This window comes from Liolophura sinensis, chromosome 4 (assembly GCF_032854445.1).
Source record: "Liolophura sinensis isolate JHLJ2023 chromosome 4, CUHK_Ljap_v2, whole genome shotgun sequence".
Taxonomy (NCBI): domain Eukaryota; kingdom Metazoa; phylum Mollusca; class Polyplacophora; order Chitonida; family Chitonidae; genus Liolophura; species Liolophura sinensis.
Genome location: NC_088298.1, coordinates 16,759,046 through 16,776,800, shown reverse-complemented (window position 1 = coordinate 16,776,800; position 17,755 = coordinate 16,759,046). Strand labels below are relative to the sequence as shown.

General features: G+C 39.1%; 1 protein-coding gene across 1 annotated transcript in view; it reads right to left on the bottom strand.

The window, feature by feature from the left end:
- LOC135464677 (sodium- and chloride-dependent glycine transporter 1-like) overlaps window positions 1–9,758 on the bottom strand; it is a 37,754-nt gene extending 27,996 nt beyond the window's left edge. The window contains exon 1 of the mRNA XM_064742167.1: window positions 9,609–9,758. Coding sequence (XP_064598237.1) covers window positions 9,609–9,629 — 21 coding nt within the window. The 5' untranslated portion in view covers window positions 9,630–9,758. The remainder of the gene's footprint in view (window positions 1–9,608) is intronic.
- Between the last annotated feature and the right edge of the window lie 7,997 nt (window positions 9,759–17,755).

Below are 17,755 nucleotides of genomic sequence, written 5' to 3'. Positions count from 1 at the left end.
CCGCATTGGTGAGAACTTTTGAATTAGAAAAGTTATTCCATCGGCGTTTTCTTTTCGGAATACAGGCGACCAGTTAAAATATCATTGTAGGAGCTGATCACGTGGGTGTGTGACAGGGTCAGTCGGGACACCCAGTGGGTCATTGACACGCAAACGAAACATGCTGATATGATTTATTCTGTCTTTACCTGTATATTTGTATATAAGTGTAGTGTATCCCCTTATAAAAGCACTTGCACTGGAAGACGTGTAGCGCTGGAATGAATTGGGTGGGTCTTCTGATCAAATCCATCTCTCGCGAATGGACCAATTTTTTCCTAAACGATAGCTAAAAGCCTTAAAAACAAAAACTTACTAAGAATACCTATATATCTCGTTTTCGTCAGTAGCTTGACGCAAACATCCTGTTCTACCCACTAACAGACCTCATGAGAGCGTAAAAGAAAATTTTACTCATGGTTCGCAAACAATTCTGGCATGGATCACCTATTATCGGCCATATCTTGTTTCACTCTGCTACGATTATCACTCAAATTAAAAAAAAAAACACCCTCAAACCAAAAAGCGAAACTGACAAAGTAAAAGTAAGACAATACATTGATTCATTTCATTAGTGTTTTAACTCTCTCTTCACTAATTTTTGAACTATACGACCACAGTCAGGTCAATCACGTTAACTATGATGTCGTATTTGGCTCACTGAAAGAAACACACTACGCTGTTTTCTATTTGCATGTCGTATTAATAGGGCTTCATGTAGAGTCGGGAAAGATAAACTGAAAACGCACGGAAGATCTGTATACAGACGCTATTTGAACATCTAGATTGTGAGCTTCTATAAAACACCTAAAACGCCCACATGAACGAATCCCTTATTGCATTAACAGAACGTAACTTCCATGACGGCGTAATGCCTACAGTTTTTGGTTGCCAGGATAGTCACCTGAACATAAAGTTGAGAGAGAGCTTCGCGCATGCGGACACAGCCTCGCAATAAGTGTCCTTTTGTCTCTTTATTTATATGAACTGTCCCATGCTAACTCTTCCCAGTTCGTCCCACATTTGAACGGCATGCCTACATTGTCCGACAGACGCTCGGTTGCGTGATGACTGATGCCTATTAACACTACGTATCGGGGGAACCTTCAAGTACGCTGTAAGACGGAACACAGCACTGTCGCCTGATGTGACAAGAACCAGATCGTTCGGATGCGCTGTCTTCAAGCTAGTATTTTCTGACCAGATCAATACTTTGATTTCTGTTCTGATGAAGATGTTCATACCGAACAGCAAGCTGTCTGTGCAAACAAATTGGTTTGGAAGCAGCGGTATTTTTGTTCTCAAGACGTTCAAGGCAAAAAAACACACTAGCATGAAGTACTTCAGATGGTAGACGATTAAATATTGCCCGGGGGGGAAAAAGTTTGATTTTATGTTGGGTTAGAATATGTTTGTGCTGAGTAAATTGCATTTAAAACATTGGATTCCACTGTGGCTTTTTTCTGACCACATTGGGATCAATTATCTCACTTCAGCTTTTTTGAAAATTTGACACACATAGATTGGTATATTTCATCGTTCAAAATGCATCTTCATTGAGAGTTAGAAATGCATTCAACAAATGGACCTTAGAACGAACTATTTCAAGCCAAAAATATTGCGCTGATGTCACTGATACCCACTAGATCCGAGCAGACCACTATAGAAGCCTCTGCATTTTTGTCAGTTAGAACAAATCTAAAAAAAAATAAGTCAAACTATTTTCCTGGACAGAGTTTAATGGCCATTCACTTTATTCTAACGTGTTCTTTGCCTTTAAGAGGAGTAAGTGTTTTGATTTTTACATGTAGTAATACGAACAAGAGGTATCGGATCATTCACCTGCCTATACAGAAAAAGAGAAAGTTACAAAATGATACAAGTATCGAACAAAAAAACACCACCCTCCCCGCTCTAAACACAAAACAAAAAAAAAACATTTTCAGAACGTGAATAATTTATTCCTTTTTGTTAAAACTAATAGTTTTTTGTTAAAACACCAGGAAAAATGAAGACAATATTTATGGATCAGGTTGTACTATCTATTATAACTACTTGTTCGCTCCTTGGTTTTTCCATGCAATTTACACGAGTTAACCCGTTGAAACACTAGCGATGCCAGCGTTGAATTCTCGGTAAACAGATAAGCGGTGAAGTATAGCTATTGGGCTTTAAGGCTTCGATCTGTGAACTATGACCCTTTGTGGCATTCACACTTCAGTGAGATGTGACCACTTGTCATTAACGCTTCAGGAATCCAAGAGCACCTGGCACGAACATTAGTGCTTCGTTGATCTATTTTATTGACTTATTTATTTGATTATTGACTCAAGAATATTTCACTTACATGACGACGACCAGTATTATTGTGGGAGGAAACCGGGCAGAACCCGGGGGGAAACCCACGACATCCGCAGGTTGCTGAAAGACCTGCCCACGTACGGCCAGAGAGGAAGCTAGCATGAGCCGGACTTGAACTCACAGCGACCGCATTGGTGAGAACTTTTGAATTAGAAAAGTTATTCCATCGGCGTTTTCTTTTCGGAATACAGGCGACCAGTTAAACATCATTGTAGGAGCTGATCACGTGGGCGTGTGACAGGGTCAATCGGGACACCCAGTGGGTCATTGACACGCAAACGAAACATGCTGACATGATTTATTCTGTGTTAACCTGTATATTTGTATATAAGTGTAGTGTATCACCCTTATAAAAGCGCTTGTATTGGAAGACGTGTAGCGCTGGAATGTAGCAAACAACATAGTACAGTACTAAAACTATATTTAGAACTATATACTTATAGCGTGTCTTATTTTTTCAAGAATGGTTTAATCCAATTAAATGGGTAGTCAAATGACTGCAGTGGAGATAACGGAATGTATTGATAGTGTCGACTGTCAGTGAGATTTCTTCTCACAAAAGGTAGATTTGTTTTATACATGGTTCCTTAGCAAAGAATTAGACACGCGTGCGCCGAAAACATTACATATTCTTCATTTTTAACGTGTACGGCTGTATGCCAAAATTGTCCAAGACCTCACTCTGAATGTACCGTCTAACTGAATGGAGCCCATTTCTAATTTTAACATACCTCCAAAAACTTCACCACTAAAGCCAATGGTGAGCGAAGTGTGCCCAAATTGATAAAATAGCTGGGCTACGTTGCGCTGTCAGAACGTCTGTTTTCTTCAAAATTTGACAGCTCACATTTTCCGAGGACAAAGGCGAAATGAATTTACATGTATCTGTTAAGGCAGTTAAGTTTAAAGGTGAAATATTTAGCGTTACCGATATTTAGCATGACACAATAAGAATCTAGGTACTGTATCTGGATAAACACAACATGTGCAATGACGATGCGTTTTTTTCAGCGCCCTCTTACTAGTAACCCCTCCAAAAGCGGCGGATAGCAGGTATTACAAGCAAGCGATGGGAGTAAACGGCTTGTGCTCGATGATGGCAGACATCTCCCGTGATGCCGTCTTCGCGCCACTACATCCGCAGTCCAGAGCAACGCTGGTATTTTCATACATGAAATAATGTTCGCAACTGGCTACCGGAACGAGTTCATCCTGAGGAGTTGCATACAGGTAGAGGTCATCTGAAAAACCAGCGTCGCACACTGAGCAGTGTCTTACACTCTACAGTTGTTTCCTCACAGTCGTCGGATGCCTCTGTGGCTTTTGTCAGCGCGTCTGGTTCCACACCTACCGCCACCCAGACACAGAGCGTGATTCGCGTTGAAGAAGTTGCATGTAGGCCTGAGCTTGCCCAAATCGGCTCTACATGGTCATCAAATTATCGGCACCGCTACCATATCAGGAAGCACCTCCCACTTACTCTCCAAATTTTTAGTCATGGTTCGCAAACAATTCTGGCATGGATCACCTATTATCGACCATCTTGTTTCGCTCTGCTACGATTATCACTCAAATACCCAAATCGGCTCTACATGGTCATCAAATTCTCGGCACCACTACCATATCAAGAAGCACGTCCCACTTACTCTCCAAATGAATGTACAAGTTACTCCCCGAAATAAATCGTTCACTCCTGACAGTTCTTTTCTTTATTAGTTAGCCTTCAATTTCTTAAAATCATCATTCCTCTGTCGTCGCAATTTAGATCTTGTTATACTGACATGGAGAGGTGCAGGCGGGAAATGTGCATTTAGCTCTGATTGGACGAATTATTTTCACTGCCTTCCATTGGCATGAACTTTCCCAAAATCATAACAACACAACCTGGACTGTTACATTTTAACAAAAAGGGGAGAGTGGTTGTTTTCGGTGGGTTTTTTCCTCTAATGGTATGTTAGAATAGAAATGAAACCTAGTTTGCCATGCTCAAATCACCCTTTCGGCCTCCCGAGTTCTCAAACAGTGGACAACTCCCGTGTACCGTGCACTATCTGGGTGATTCGAACATGGCAAACTACGTTTTATTTCTTACTTTGACCCAGAAACGTATGTCCTCAACGTTGACGAAAAGGCGAGATTTTCAATCGGTAATATTTACAGCCCATTTTATTGCCGCTTATCAACAGATAAACAAAAAATTTCCAAAGCGTAGTTTGGAAATAATCAATTGTCAATCGGGAATACATGAAAATCTATACTAAGTGACTAATCGAAAATCTCGTTCTTCTCATATATTTCACTAATCGGGGGACGTGGGAACATTTGTTTCAACGATTTACTACTGTGCGAATGACAGGAGTTAAACCTATTTTCCTTACTTGTTGGCACTCACAAGTCTAACTAAATACATATAAATCTACTAACTTACTGATCAAAAATCTCTCTTTCTTCTTAAATATTTTTAAGTTGACAAGGTAAATATTTAAGTTAAGAACGTACTGTCACTGCGGTATAAAGTCCCATTATGTTAGACAAACACTCGGCCTTCAGAATATAATTCTACTCGATAGTGTTATTTACACTAAATGTTTAATCACATTTTCGCAAAATCAGAAAAATATTATACACAAGTGAATGTGAGTGAGTGAGTGAGTGCTTGGGGTTTAACGTCGTACTCAACAATTTTTCAGTCATATGACGACGAAGGAATCATTAGGGTGCATGTACGTGTAATGTGCCTCCCTTGTTGCAGGACGGGTTTCCACCGCTCTTTTATTTAGTGCTGCTTCACTGAGACGACTTACCGAAGGCAAGTACGCCGCCCCGCCCGAACCATTATACTGATACGGGTCAACCAGTAGTTGCACTATCCCCTTCATGCTGAACGCCAAGCGAGGAAGTTAAGACACCAAGTCTTTGGTGTGATTCGATCAAGGATTGATCCTGGATCTACCGGTCCCGCTAAATGAATATTACATAGACCAGGATTGGTTGTTGGTGGTGACGATCCAAATTTCCATTACCAGAAACAATATTTGTATCACGTCAGAATTGCTCATTAGTTGACCCTGGTTTGTCGTGAAACTACCTTTGCTTTGTTTAGTTTGTCCCTAACATGTGGAACTTTAAATTGTCACTAAGCGAGGCACGTTTTGGTTTTTTCATTAAAATAGGACTAATGATGACGCCATTTGAATTGTAAGTTTGAGTTTGGTTTGCTGCTATGTAAAGATTCGACATTAAACCTGTACGCTTTATTTTTTTGCCAATAAACATCATTATTGCCGCCTTCAATGCAGTGTTTGAATCGAGAAACACACGCTGATTTTTGGGGAACTGATGAAAATTTATTACTATTATTTAAAGCCATTTATCAACTGTTTAGTTTACTGGTACGTTGTAAGAAAACAACAGAACAGACGGTCGTCATTGAGAAGAAACCCGTATAAATGGCCACAAGAGCTTTATCGACCGCTTTGATATTGTCGCCTAAGCTCCACAAACAACGAGAGAGGGGAAATCTGCAAATTTATTCATTGGTCTGGAGTTTCTTTATTTTGTTCATTTGATTGATGTTTTACGCCGTACTCAAGAATATTTCACTTATACGACGGCGAACAGCTTTATGGTTTGAGGAAACTGGGCAGAGCCTGGGGAAAACCCACGGCCATAAGTAAGTTGCTGGCAGACCATCCCATCTACGGTTGGAAAGGAAGCCAGTATAAAGCGGACTTGAACTCACAGGTACCGCCTTAGTACATTTGGGGTAACTATTTACTAATTCATATTTCAAGAATTTAGGAGCCATATTCTTGATGACATATTACAGCCTTAAACGATTAAAACAACAGTGGAAGATGTGGAAACTGAAGGCAAATGACGCACGCAAACTAACTGTGGACATCAAAGGTCAGACAAAAAAATCCCAAAGAAGAAATGAAAGATGAAAAAATGACAAAAAAGTTCACACCCGACTCCGACTTGGAACGAGGTCTCCAGTACACAGAGTTTTGAACTGGGTCATTCGAAGTCAGTGTTGATGACCTTAGCGGTAATGCGATTCATCGTCAGATATTGCATAAATTATGTTGATAAAGGCGATGTATTATTTCTGTTTTGACGACAACAGTTAAAAGGGAAACGTGACTAGGAATAAAAAGGCATGATTATACTGGGATGCCCACATAAGCACTGTGACGTATACGCCTTATACAAATCACATAATGGACAGTTTTGTTAATAATGTCCCTACATTATTACCCCAAGGCACCAGGCGATCTTGTAACTTGGCCTGTAGGAATGCAAGTCTGGTGTCGAGAGTATATACGAATGGGTGTTATGTAATCTGAGTCTATAAATGCTTACATATTGCGTAGTGCATGGAATTTGTTTGACAACTTGATTGAATATATCAAAAAAGTTAATACCTTATGTAAATGCAATTATCATATTAAAACATACGTGCACCTGATGTAAAGGTGAATGCGTGGTACGAACATGTGCACTAGAACGTATACATCTCTTAAATGGTTTAAATGTATCTGAAGTGCAGCTGTTGTACTGAGTTATAGCGACACTATACAGAACGTTTACAGATGTACATGATAATCAAGATGATGACTACGACAATGGCGATAATTGTGAGGAAAAAGACGCCGGCGATGATGATCATTAAAATGAAACAGCATGCGAAATGAGGATTGTGGTGTTGATGACGGCATGGTCAATTGTTTTAGTGGTGAGAACGATAACCTTAACAATGATGATGGCGATGCTAACGATGATGATGGCAATGGTGTTGGTGAAGATAATAGTGCGTGGTCCGGTCTACGTGCTTATATTTGTATTGTACCTTGTTAAAAGTCTGTGCTAGTTTTCGATTAAGCTGTAACGTGAACATATTAATAGCCCCGTAAAAGATTCTGAACACTTGTATTCATATGAAGTACCATAAGTGTTTTCTTACAGATATTAAAAAAAGAAGGGAAATGATCCAAGAAATATACTCAGTTTGAGAATTTGACAGTTGTGTTACCCTAAGACACCATGTGAATGAAGACCTTTTCACGCCTATGTTATTTCTGGCCTCATTTGAGATTTCCATTTTTCAGTCCTCTTACTTGCCTTAACCTACCATTGCTTTGATTAGTTTGTCCCTAAACGACAACATGTGGGTATATTTAGCTTATCATTAGGCCACGCAGATTTTTTTTTCTTTAAACAATATGAATGTAGGTAATTACGATATATGAGCAAACCCCTAACGTCAATGTACTACTCACTTATTACACTAGAATGATTGTTAGTTCAACTTGGACCCGCTTCGCCATTACGCGGCCAAAACTACTAAATCTTCGTCCAAACACGCCGAAATAAGACTGTCTGTTACATTCTATACGAGTTTGTAGCGGAGATGTCCGTTAGAAATCTTAATTGTTTTTGTATTACGATGGTTAATGCACAGTTAGATAGCCTATACACGGGCAGTTAGTCTATACACAGTCAGATAGCCTATACACATGCAGAATTGGGAGAGGAAAAGGTATTAGACGTTAGTTTGATCTAGGCGCTGGACATGTATGCCCATTGCTATTTCAAGAGGTCTATTAAACTAAGCCAAAGAACACTTAATGTACCCGTGACAAGTGCCATCACGTTACAGTGTAATACTAAATGGTTTATTTTTTCAGTAGTATTTGCAGGCAATTTTGGGCTACTGTGTATTTTTACAGTAATGCTTCCAGGCAATTTTGGGCTACTGTGTATTTTTACAGTAATATTTCCAGGCAATTTTGGGCTACTGTGTATTTTTACAGTAATACTTCCAGGCAATTTTGGGCTACTGTGTATTTTTACAGTAATACTTCCAGACAATTTTGAACTACTGTGTATTTTTGCAGTAATATTTGCAGGCAGTTTTGGCTACTGTGTATATTTTTGTAGATAAACAGCTCCTTTGTGTGCATAAATTTGCAGCCAATTACCGAAGTACTGGTGCAGTAAAACTATAGCACCACCTTATGTTTCTTTGCAGACATCGCATTGTAAATGTAAGAAGGCCTATCGAATAAACATGACGTAAAGTTAAAGCTATAATTAGTACCTGTAATTCTACAACTGGTACATGTAGATCCACTTGTATTTGGATCTGTTCAATTTGTTCTTACAAAATATTTATAGTACTTTCATCTGTGGTAAAATACAACAAAATATGTGTATGTGTATAGATAAACCATGTGGTATATATACAAACGAAACACTATACATTATAAAGAAGTTTGAAGGCCTGAAAGCAAACTGCCTCGAAATGATACTGGTCTAAGCATAATACATCAGAGTAATGTCAACGGCTCTTTCGGGGGAATCAGTAACAACAGGCAAGATCCTAATATTCTTACGGTTAACAAGATTGTCTTAAAGATATTGTAATCTATGCGTCGAAACAGGCATTCGTATACCAGCCGTCAACCAATAAGGACGTTCCAGGTCAATAATCGAGAGGCCAATTCCCAAAACGACGTATAACACAAACCACCGAAGAGCTAAGAAAGTATACAAAGTACGTAAATAGGGCGGAACCATGCAGCCAGAAGAGTCAACAGTTCTCAGCGATGTTGTATATCATATTACCATTGGTAAAAAATCGCTTTAAAGACAGCGTGTGTTGCCATTTTAATGATATCAGTAGAACTTAACACTTGAATTCTGCTTTAATTCTGATATTGAATAAATATGTTTAGGTCTAAATTGTACACATAAATACAGAAAGATAAACCATTTCAATTACAGCAAGTCTAAAATTCGGAACAATGAGTATGTCCAGCTCATATATATATTTGGGACGAAATTCGGCAAAGGACTTTGAAGAGCAGTAGTAGCAACAGGTATACAAAGCACAAAACAAAGTGCTAGTCTTGACAAATCAAACATCTTTAAGCCATGACCCGGTCTACACATGTATAAACCTGTATGTAAATCTGGTGTTTTTAAAGAGATGTGTTTTTGATTAGTCTTGTCTAACCTTACAGGAGGTAAAGAATCTAATTTTATCTCTCATGAGATACATAAATTTGATACAACCTCGAAATGTATTCAGCGACACAAAGTTTTATTGGATCTCTGATTAAAGTTCCATTGTTCCATCATGCTATTACGTTAACATACCTTTCCGCTTTTTTCTGTTACTACTAAAATTGGTAAGAACTTACCCGCCCTGTCTTCGAAGTCATCTTCGTCGAGTTTTGTTGATCTTTTTCCTGTGTAAGAAAGTTCTGTGGTATTTGTGCCTGCTGGTAAATGCAGGACAACGTAGATCTCAGAGGAATGATTGACTGCCAAATGCAAAGTCACTCAGACCGGGCCCCACGCGAGGTAAACATTATTTCCGGCGGCCGGTAAACACGCATTGCTTATCTATTAGGGAACACGTCGCGTTATCACCTGTAGAAGATTAGCGACACTGACACAATTAGCGGCCATTTTAATGTCAGAGGAAGCAAAATACAATCGGTCTAAACCTAAGGAACATTTGTCGAACATAAGGGGGAAAACACAATTTGAAGTGACTTGTAAAGTCGTTATTATTACGGCGGGAAAATAGAATCATTAAATTGTCCGCAACTGTTCAGGGTGACAGCATCACAGCCGTGCAGGTTTAAAGAGTATGCCATTTGACGATGTTTCTTGTTATATCAAAACAGTTTCAGCTTTTAGTTTTCAGGTTGTTCCTTCTTTCCAAAAATGATTCTGAACACAAGATCTCGTTGCTATTTGTTTTAGGTCTTTTCTACATGAGATATGACTTACTACGTGGAGTTTCGAGGTTGTGTAAAATACGGCCGATTGAAAAGGTAATCCAAAGTCTAATTTCATTGCACAGGTGACTTGTTATGACTAAAACAAAACAACAACAAAAAACCCCCCAATACATCTAGAGTCAAGAATCGAAAACCAATTTCCCAAAACAACGTTCAACATTAACAACCAAAGGACTAAGAATGTATATAACATACAAAACCAAGACGGATTCATGCAAAATTTAAGAGTTCTTCTTAAAAAAGAGTTGAATAAACTGCATACCATAGTATCGTTCAAGTATATTTTGATAAGTCATTGCAGTGCATGTACCCACTTGAGATATGCATTCCATATGTTTAATCGTTCAACATGGCCGCGATTGACAGCATAGACAATACTCCCGTTTACACCTGGCCAGGCAGGTGACTAGGTCGACAGCAGGGCCTCATTGCAAATATTTACACTAACGCAGCTCTTATCAACCACCCGCTCTTGTTTCGGCTCTTGTCATACAGAAGCCATCCTTAGTTTTCTGTTTTTAATAGTCTAGATCGATTACGGCTGTGATTTGTTGGCTGGTAAATAGAATAATTGATTTATTTATTGATCAGACACTTCACGCGACCATTTAGCAGATGTGTAAGCTAGGGGAAGTATTTTTATCGTGCTGATTTACATCGTCACGTTGGATATATAGCCAGTTGCGAAAATGCAACTGAGATATATATTTTGTTATCGAAACCGTATATTCTAACATAGCACATGATTTGAATACTGATTTCACTCAGTCGCCCAGAACATACCTTTGCGACTTTCCTACATCATTAAAAACATGTTGACAGCTTCTCTTTGCAAGATTCTGTCCTATTTTCATACTTAATATACTTTTTTTTAGTTTTTAGGTGGTTTGTGTTATACGTCGTTTTGAGAATTTGGCTTGCGATTATTGACCTGGAACGTCCTTATTGATTGACGGCTGGTATACGAACGCCTGTTTCGACGTATACATTCCTACTTGATATGATTACTAGCCGCAAGGTGTGGGTCCAGTATTTCACAAACTTTACATTTTCGGCGCGCATGCACAGTTAACTGGTGAAAAGAAATCACCAAAGCTTTAAAGCAGGTCGGAATACTTAAAATGGGAACCGTTTACCACAGCAGTCTCAATTAATAAGACACACTTTTCGGTCTATCTGTGCTTCTAAAACAGTGGGAAACAGTGTGTGCTCTTTCGTGATTTACTTCCCAGTTAGTGTAGATTTTTTTTACTTTTCTACAGGACATTTTATCTATTTCTTCTCGCGACCGTATTTTATAAATCAAATGTTGATTCACTCTTTGTCCTAATTCTTCAAAGAACTTTCATACGATTTTTAATAAAAATATAAGAAAGTAATGAAGCGATCAATGCAATATTTCGCGGTGATGAAGACACGCGTGTATTTTAACAAGCCTCTGATGTATTGATTTCATTGATATTTAACGACATTCTCACTGCCGATCATGCTAATATGTTCAGACAAGTGGAGTGCCAGGGATAAAGCATTACCATTTGCAAGGTACCGGATATACCTCCTGACTAGCGGCTGCGCAAAAACTAGTATGACGTTGATTGAGAGCAAGGTTCGCCAAGTCAAGATTTCCATTAGTGGTGGCGACAACATTGGTTTAGACGGATAAGCCAGCGCGAGTCGGGAAATTCTGTAATCAAGAGCGAAAAAATAATTGACATAAATATAAGTATTGCATAAATTAGATAAAGGTATGAATTTGGATATAAACAATAAATTTACATTCGATGAAATCTATTAATCATGCATTAGCTAGGAAAGACGATATACAGAAATATATATACAAATATATGCAAAATATTTTCAAATACCCTTTTCTCCCAAAAGAAAAAATCAAATCAATTATTAAAGACTATAGTTGTAAATAAGATTTCAGACTCTTTCGTCTGATTTCAGCGTCATTTCTATGTTTTCTTCTGCTTTAACTTCAGGTTTTCCCGCGCAATAGCTACTTGGGTACAAGACAGATCGGCCATATTTTGTCTTGTAATACACGATTAGTTTGTTACCAGTTTGTCCTGAGATCTCCATCACAGAGGTACAGTTGTGAACAATAGACATAAACACAGCTTTGGTGTGGGTAACTTTAAGGACTCCTGCGCCATTGTGCAAGGTTGTCAAGTTTATGAATATAAGTGGGTTGGCATTAAAGAGGATTAAGGACAGTTTGAAAGAAAGCATTTAAGTGCTCTCAGGACATAATTTCGCGACGCAATGTGGCAGCTGAACCAGCGGGCTGTCATGTCGAATATAAACTATAGTTTATTTATTTATTTAATTGGTGTTTTACGCCCTACTCAACAATACTTCACTTATACGACGACGGGCAGCGTCTTCAGTTAATCGGTGTATATTGGGTTGTGTTTGTTTTTCAACTTTGTCCTCTAAGTCATCTGTTAACATTTATTTTGCTCGGGTTAACCTCGTGATTACAATCTGCAGGTGTCTTACGTAACACTGACTGATATGAGAGTTCTCTTTGGGTGTAATACGTGTCAAAATGACCTTTGACTCTCATACCGTTATCCAGATCATCAGACTTACTGACAGCTTACCCTCTAAGCGTACTGAGCTTGGCACTTACAAGAGGGGAAGGCATTTCTTCACTTAATATATACACCGAGAGATCACTAGAGATCACATCTGAGCTCGAATCCTGAACCCTCTGAGACGCATGCTTTTAGAGGTAAAAGAGTGTGCGATTTATTTATTTGGAGTTTTAGGGCCGTTTTAAGCATACTTAAGAATATTTCACTTATTCCGTAGCAATATGGTGGGAGATAACCAGGGACAACCCTGGGAAACCTCACGACTATCCACAAATTGCTGGCAGACCATCCTCCCGTCAACTGGAGAGGAAGCCAGCGTGAGCTGGACTTGACTAAAAAAAGCTCCTGTATCATTTTGCCGCTCTAGTAAGGTTAAACAATATGTCAATGCGGCCCATTAAGGTATGTTTGATTTTTTCGAGTTCTGTGTTCTTTTGTTCTGTACTAGGAACGGTATTCTCCAATCCTCAACTAAGTTTCTCTAGTAGTCTGAAAGACTTCCTCCGTTTTACGTCTATTGTCTTTTAATGCTCTGACAGATTTCTCCTCTGGACTACCCTATAGTCACGATTTTCTTGCACTGTCCTCCAATCTTTTACCGTATTTGTTTTCGTCAAGTTTATTCCGCGCTCTACCTGGTCTAATCCGCACTCTATCTGGTCTATTCCGCGCTCCACCTGGTCTATTCCGCGCTCTACCTGGTCTGTTCCGTGCTGTGTCTAGTCTAATACGCACCCGACTTGGTCTATTCTGTGCTCAGCGTGTTTATTCCGTGCTGTGTCTGGTCTAATCCGCGCAATGCTTGGTTTATTCCGTGCGGTGTCTGGTCTAATCCGCGCTCTGCCTGGTCTTTTCCGTGTTGTGTCTGGTCTAATACGCGCTCTACCTGGTCTATTACGCGCTCTACCTGGTCTATTACGCGCGCTACCTTGTCTACCCGGTGCTCTACTTGTTTATTCCATTCTGTATATGGTTTAATTTGCGCTCTACCTTGTTTATTCCGTGCTGTATCTGGTCTAATCCGCGCTCTGCCGGGTTTATACAGTTCTCTGTCTGGTTTATTTTGTTCCCTGCACTGGTTCCGTCGTGCTCTACCCAGCTTACGTCTTTTTGTACCTGGTTTCAACAACCAATAACATTGCTAAGCTATATTTTATATTTTATGTTAGAGAAATATTATTTATTGGGTGTCAAAACACTAACAAATTAACACACATGTAAAACTATGGTCCACTGACCTTTTCTTCGCCAATCAATAGAAAATTCTACATTTTATATGTGTCATCTGGAACACAGCTGTGCTCTGGAAGGCATAATCCGGATACCCTTAACCAAAGACAAAAAAAACCCCAAAAACGATCGCCAATAATAATAACCAAAGTGGAATATATTTACTACACACAAATACACTTATATTGAAATATAACACAACACATGTTGTTTTCATTCAACACAGAAATGTGTTACCCAACTTACTACACAAGCGTATGTTAAGTACACATCTTTGTGTTAAAAACAGTAAATCAAATACCTGTGTTGAACAAAAAATGGGGTAATGTATATAATACAAAACAAATTGTGTATTTTGCAACATCTTAATAATTATTCAATACAACGTTAAGTTTTTCAAATACGACGCAATACTTTTGTGGAAAACACAAGTGTTTTTTGTGTGTAAGCCAACTTTCTTAGAAAGAGTGATTTGCTTTATAATAGCTGCACCAACATGCCGTTAGTACAAATCCCACCCAGTAATAAAGCCTACACTACTGCCTCAGCGCACAGACTACATATAGTAGATATATAGGAGATCATACATTACAAGAAAAACAAATAAAATTCATTTCTTAAGGTTATATTATGCTAAACCCGCGTCCAAGGTCAAATATGACAGTGTCAGAAACAGGTTTTATAGTAAAGTCGATAGCAGTTTAGGTAACTGGTATCAACGCCCAATAGCCAACACGCTATGGTATTTTCTTTAATAATTATGATGTCACCGAGGCAATGAGTTCTTGTGGTGGAAACTGAGGTTATGAATTTCGTTACGACCCAAACTGTCTGTATTATAAAGAGATGGTTTGTTCGAAATACACGACAGTTTAGCCGCACCAAAAAGTAACCAAAACCAGCAGATTTTATTTTTCAACAATTTATTAGGTTTAACAAGGACAGATAACAAGACTTATACAAATACTAAAGTGCTTAAGTTTAATAACAAAGGATAGCAATATCTATACAAATACTAAAGTACTTATATGTGCCAACGGACGCATATATTCCACAATGCTGAAAACCATACAGGCATAAATGCACAGAGGCAATATTCATAAGAGGGAAAATCCACAGTATAACTGAGTGTATGACGAAATATACACAAAATTCCACAGACAGGGTCCGTGTACTAATAAGCACTGTGTACACAAGAGCACAAATTAAATATACAAGTTCAAACTGAACAAATGCTCGGTGGAAATATAATATAACAAAGCCAGAGGCTATAAAGACACCAAAATTCAGCACAAAAGGCCTACTAAAGTTACACACAGCGAAAGCATCCAAAACTCTCAATAACTCTCCTTTCTCAACCTTTGACCTGCTTTCATAGGTCTTGTATAGACTGGTGGAATTTTCTAGAATAAGAAAATTCTTGAACACTTGTTGTAAATAAACAGGCCCCGAAACTGAGCGTATTCTGGAACATTCTAAGACAGAGGCAGACAACAGGCCCTGAACTCAGCATATGTAAACAGTGGCAAGCTAAATCTATAAGCTGACGGCAGTTGTTCAAATAACAATTCAATCATCGCGAATTAGGTTTCTAACGTCATTTCCTGTGCAAGAATATGGACTTCCAACATACCCATGTGTAGACCTTGTGTTGTTACGTATCACTGATTAAAGGCAAATCTTGTAGCAAGTATGACTGATTTTGCAAATAGTTGAAAACAGGCGATTGGCTAAAAGAAACAGACCATAATTCCGCTTCCTATGTATACATACGTAGGTAAATGCTCGGCGCTAAACATATTCCATATGGGTGTGTATAGAAGTAATTGATCAGTAGCGCAAAATGAAAATAAAGACCCAATTGTACTGCTCTGGTGACGGGAGTATTCGTGCGAGGGGGTGGCACGACGTCATGACACGATGGCACCAAGCGATAACACGACAGCACCAAGCGATGGTACGACGATAGGAAGCGATAACACGATGGTTCACAGCGCTAGCATCGTACCATCGCTTCGAGCCGTCGTACCATGGCTTCGTGCCGTCGTACCATCGCTTCGTGCCATGGTGTCATCGTTTCGTGCCACCGTGCTATCGCTTCGTGCCATGGTATCTTCGCTTCGCATAATGGTGTCATCGTTTCTTGTCATCGCCAGGCGATGGTACGATGATGACCTTCAGCTTAAAAAAAAAACCCAAAAAAACCCAATCGATTTCATAGAACTAATGACAACCGCCTTTGGTTTGGGTGTCCAAGCTATATACTCAGCCAGTCTCGGGAGTCTTGTCACCTCGAAGCGTTATCTGTGACAGAAGATGGTCTCAAATGGATCTAATTCACATCAATTCACTGAAACAGAGCAACTCACACCGTCAAAGTTGGATGCTAAAGGGGGGGTTAACTCATTGTCGCTCCGTTTTAAAAGAGAGTAATTTCCCTTAGGACGGAACGTAACATAATTAAGCCGTAGAGCATGGAAGGACAACAGTGTGATAGGTGGCAAATGGTCACACATAACCAGTGAAGCATGGACCTCAGTTAGGGTTTTATTCTCACTGTTCATGTAAAAGCGAAAAATTTAGCAAATTACACGCCCCTAGCACCGGAATTAGACACAAAAGTATGCAGTGATTTAAATTGCAATTTATTAGACGTGACTGGTCTAGAATTACTTGAAATGGCGTGCTGTCATCACATTTAACATCCAACCACCATAAAACATACATTTCTACGTCTTAGTTCACCATTGTGCTCGTTCTATAGGTAAATACCTGTAGGGAAGTTAGTCAGTTATTCGCCACATGCTCGGTTCGCTCCGAGCGCTGTGGGTTCTTTCACATATGAAATTGAGTACTGAGCACACATTGTTTGAGTTCGACAGTTAGTCAGTAAAGATTGAATGAATCATAGTTCACGCTGTAGAAGATAATTTGGTTGACGCCGTCGTATAAGTGAAATATTCACGAGTACGGCGTAAAACGCCAGTAAAATAAATAAAGATGTAATTAACAAGATCACCTGGCAAATTGGAGATAATGTCCTATTTTCTCACGATCCAGTTCCGGATGAGGGTATTTCTGTGGGACAAGCTTTCAATAAGTGTGTTTTATTGGATAAAGTAATTGTTCGAACAAGGTGATGAAAGGCCAAAAAAGATGTGATACATAAAATGAATGGGATAAAAGAAAATATATCATGCAAAAGAGGAAATTAATTTTACACCTTTAGGTTTTTTGTTTTAAAACAAAACACACGGTGTGTACATATGATCGTGCCACATGGGCTTACCAGTGACTTCGTGGTGACGAAACAAGATTTATGTAGTTTAACATTATACACTGGAAAACATGCTCTAATTTCATTATCTTTGAAATAATATGGACTTCAAACATATCGATGTGTAGCGCTTGTGTTGTTACATGTCAATGACTAACGGCAATTTTGGTAGCGAGTATGGCTGATTATAGAGACAGCTGAATATAGGCAACTCGGTAAAAGAAATAGACTGTAGTTAGGGATTTTTGTCAGTAGTCTAATGGGCCTGTTTCCTTGAGGTAGCGAAAACCCGAACATAAAACCCGAATAGTCATACAACAGATGTTTAAAAGTACGGCACCAGTTAAGCGGGGCTGAAGTGATGTGGGTTGCGGACCAGAAATAATACGTCAGATATTAGCAAAGGCAAAAAGCCACATCAGCAATGA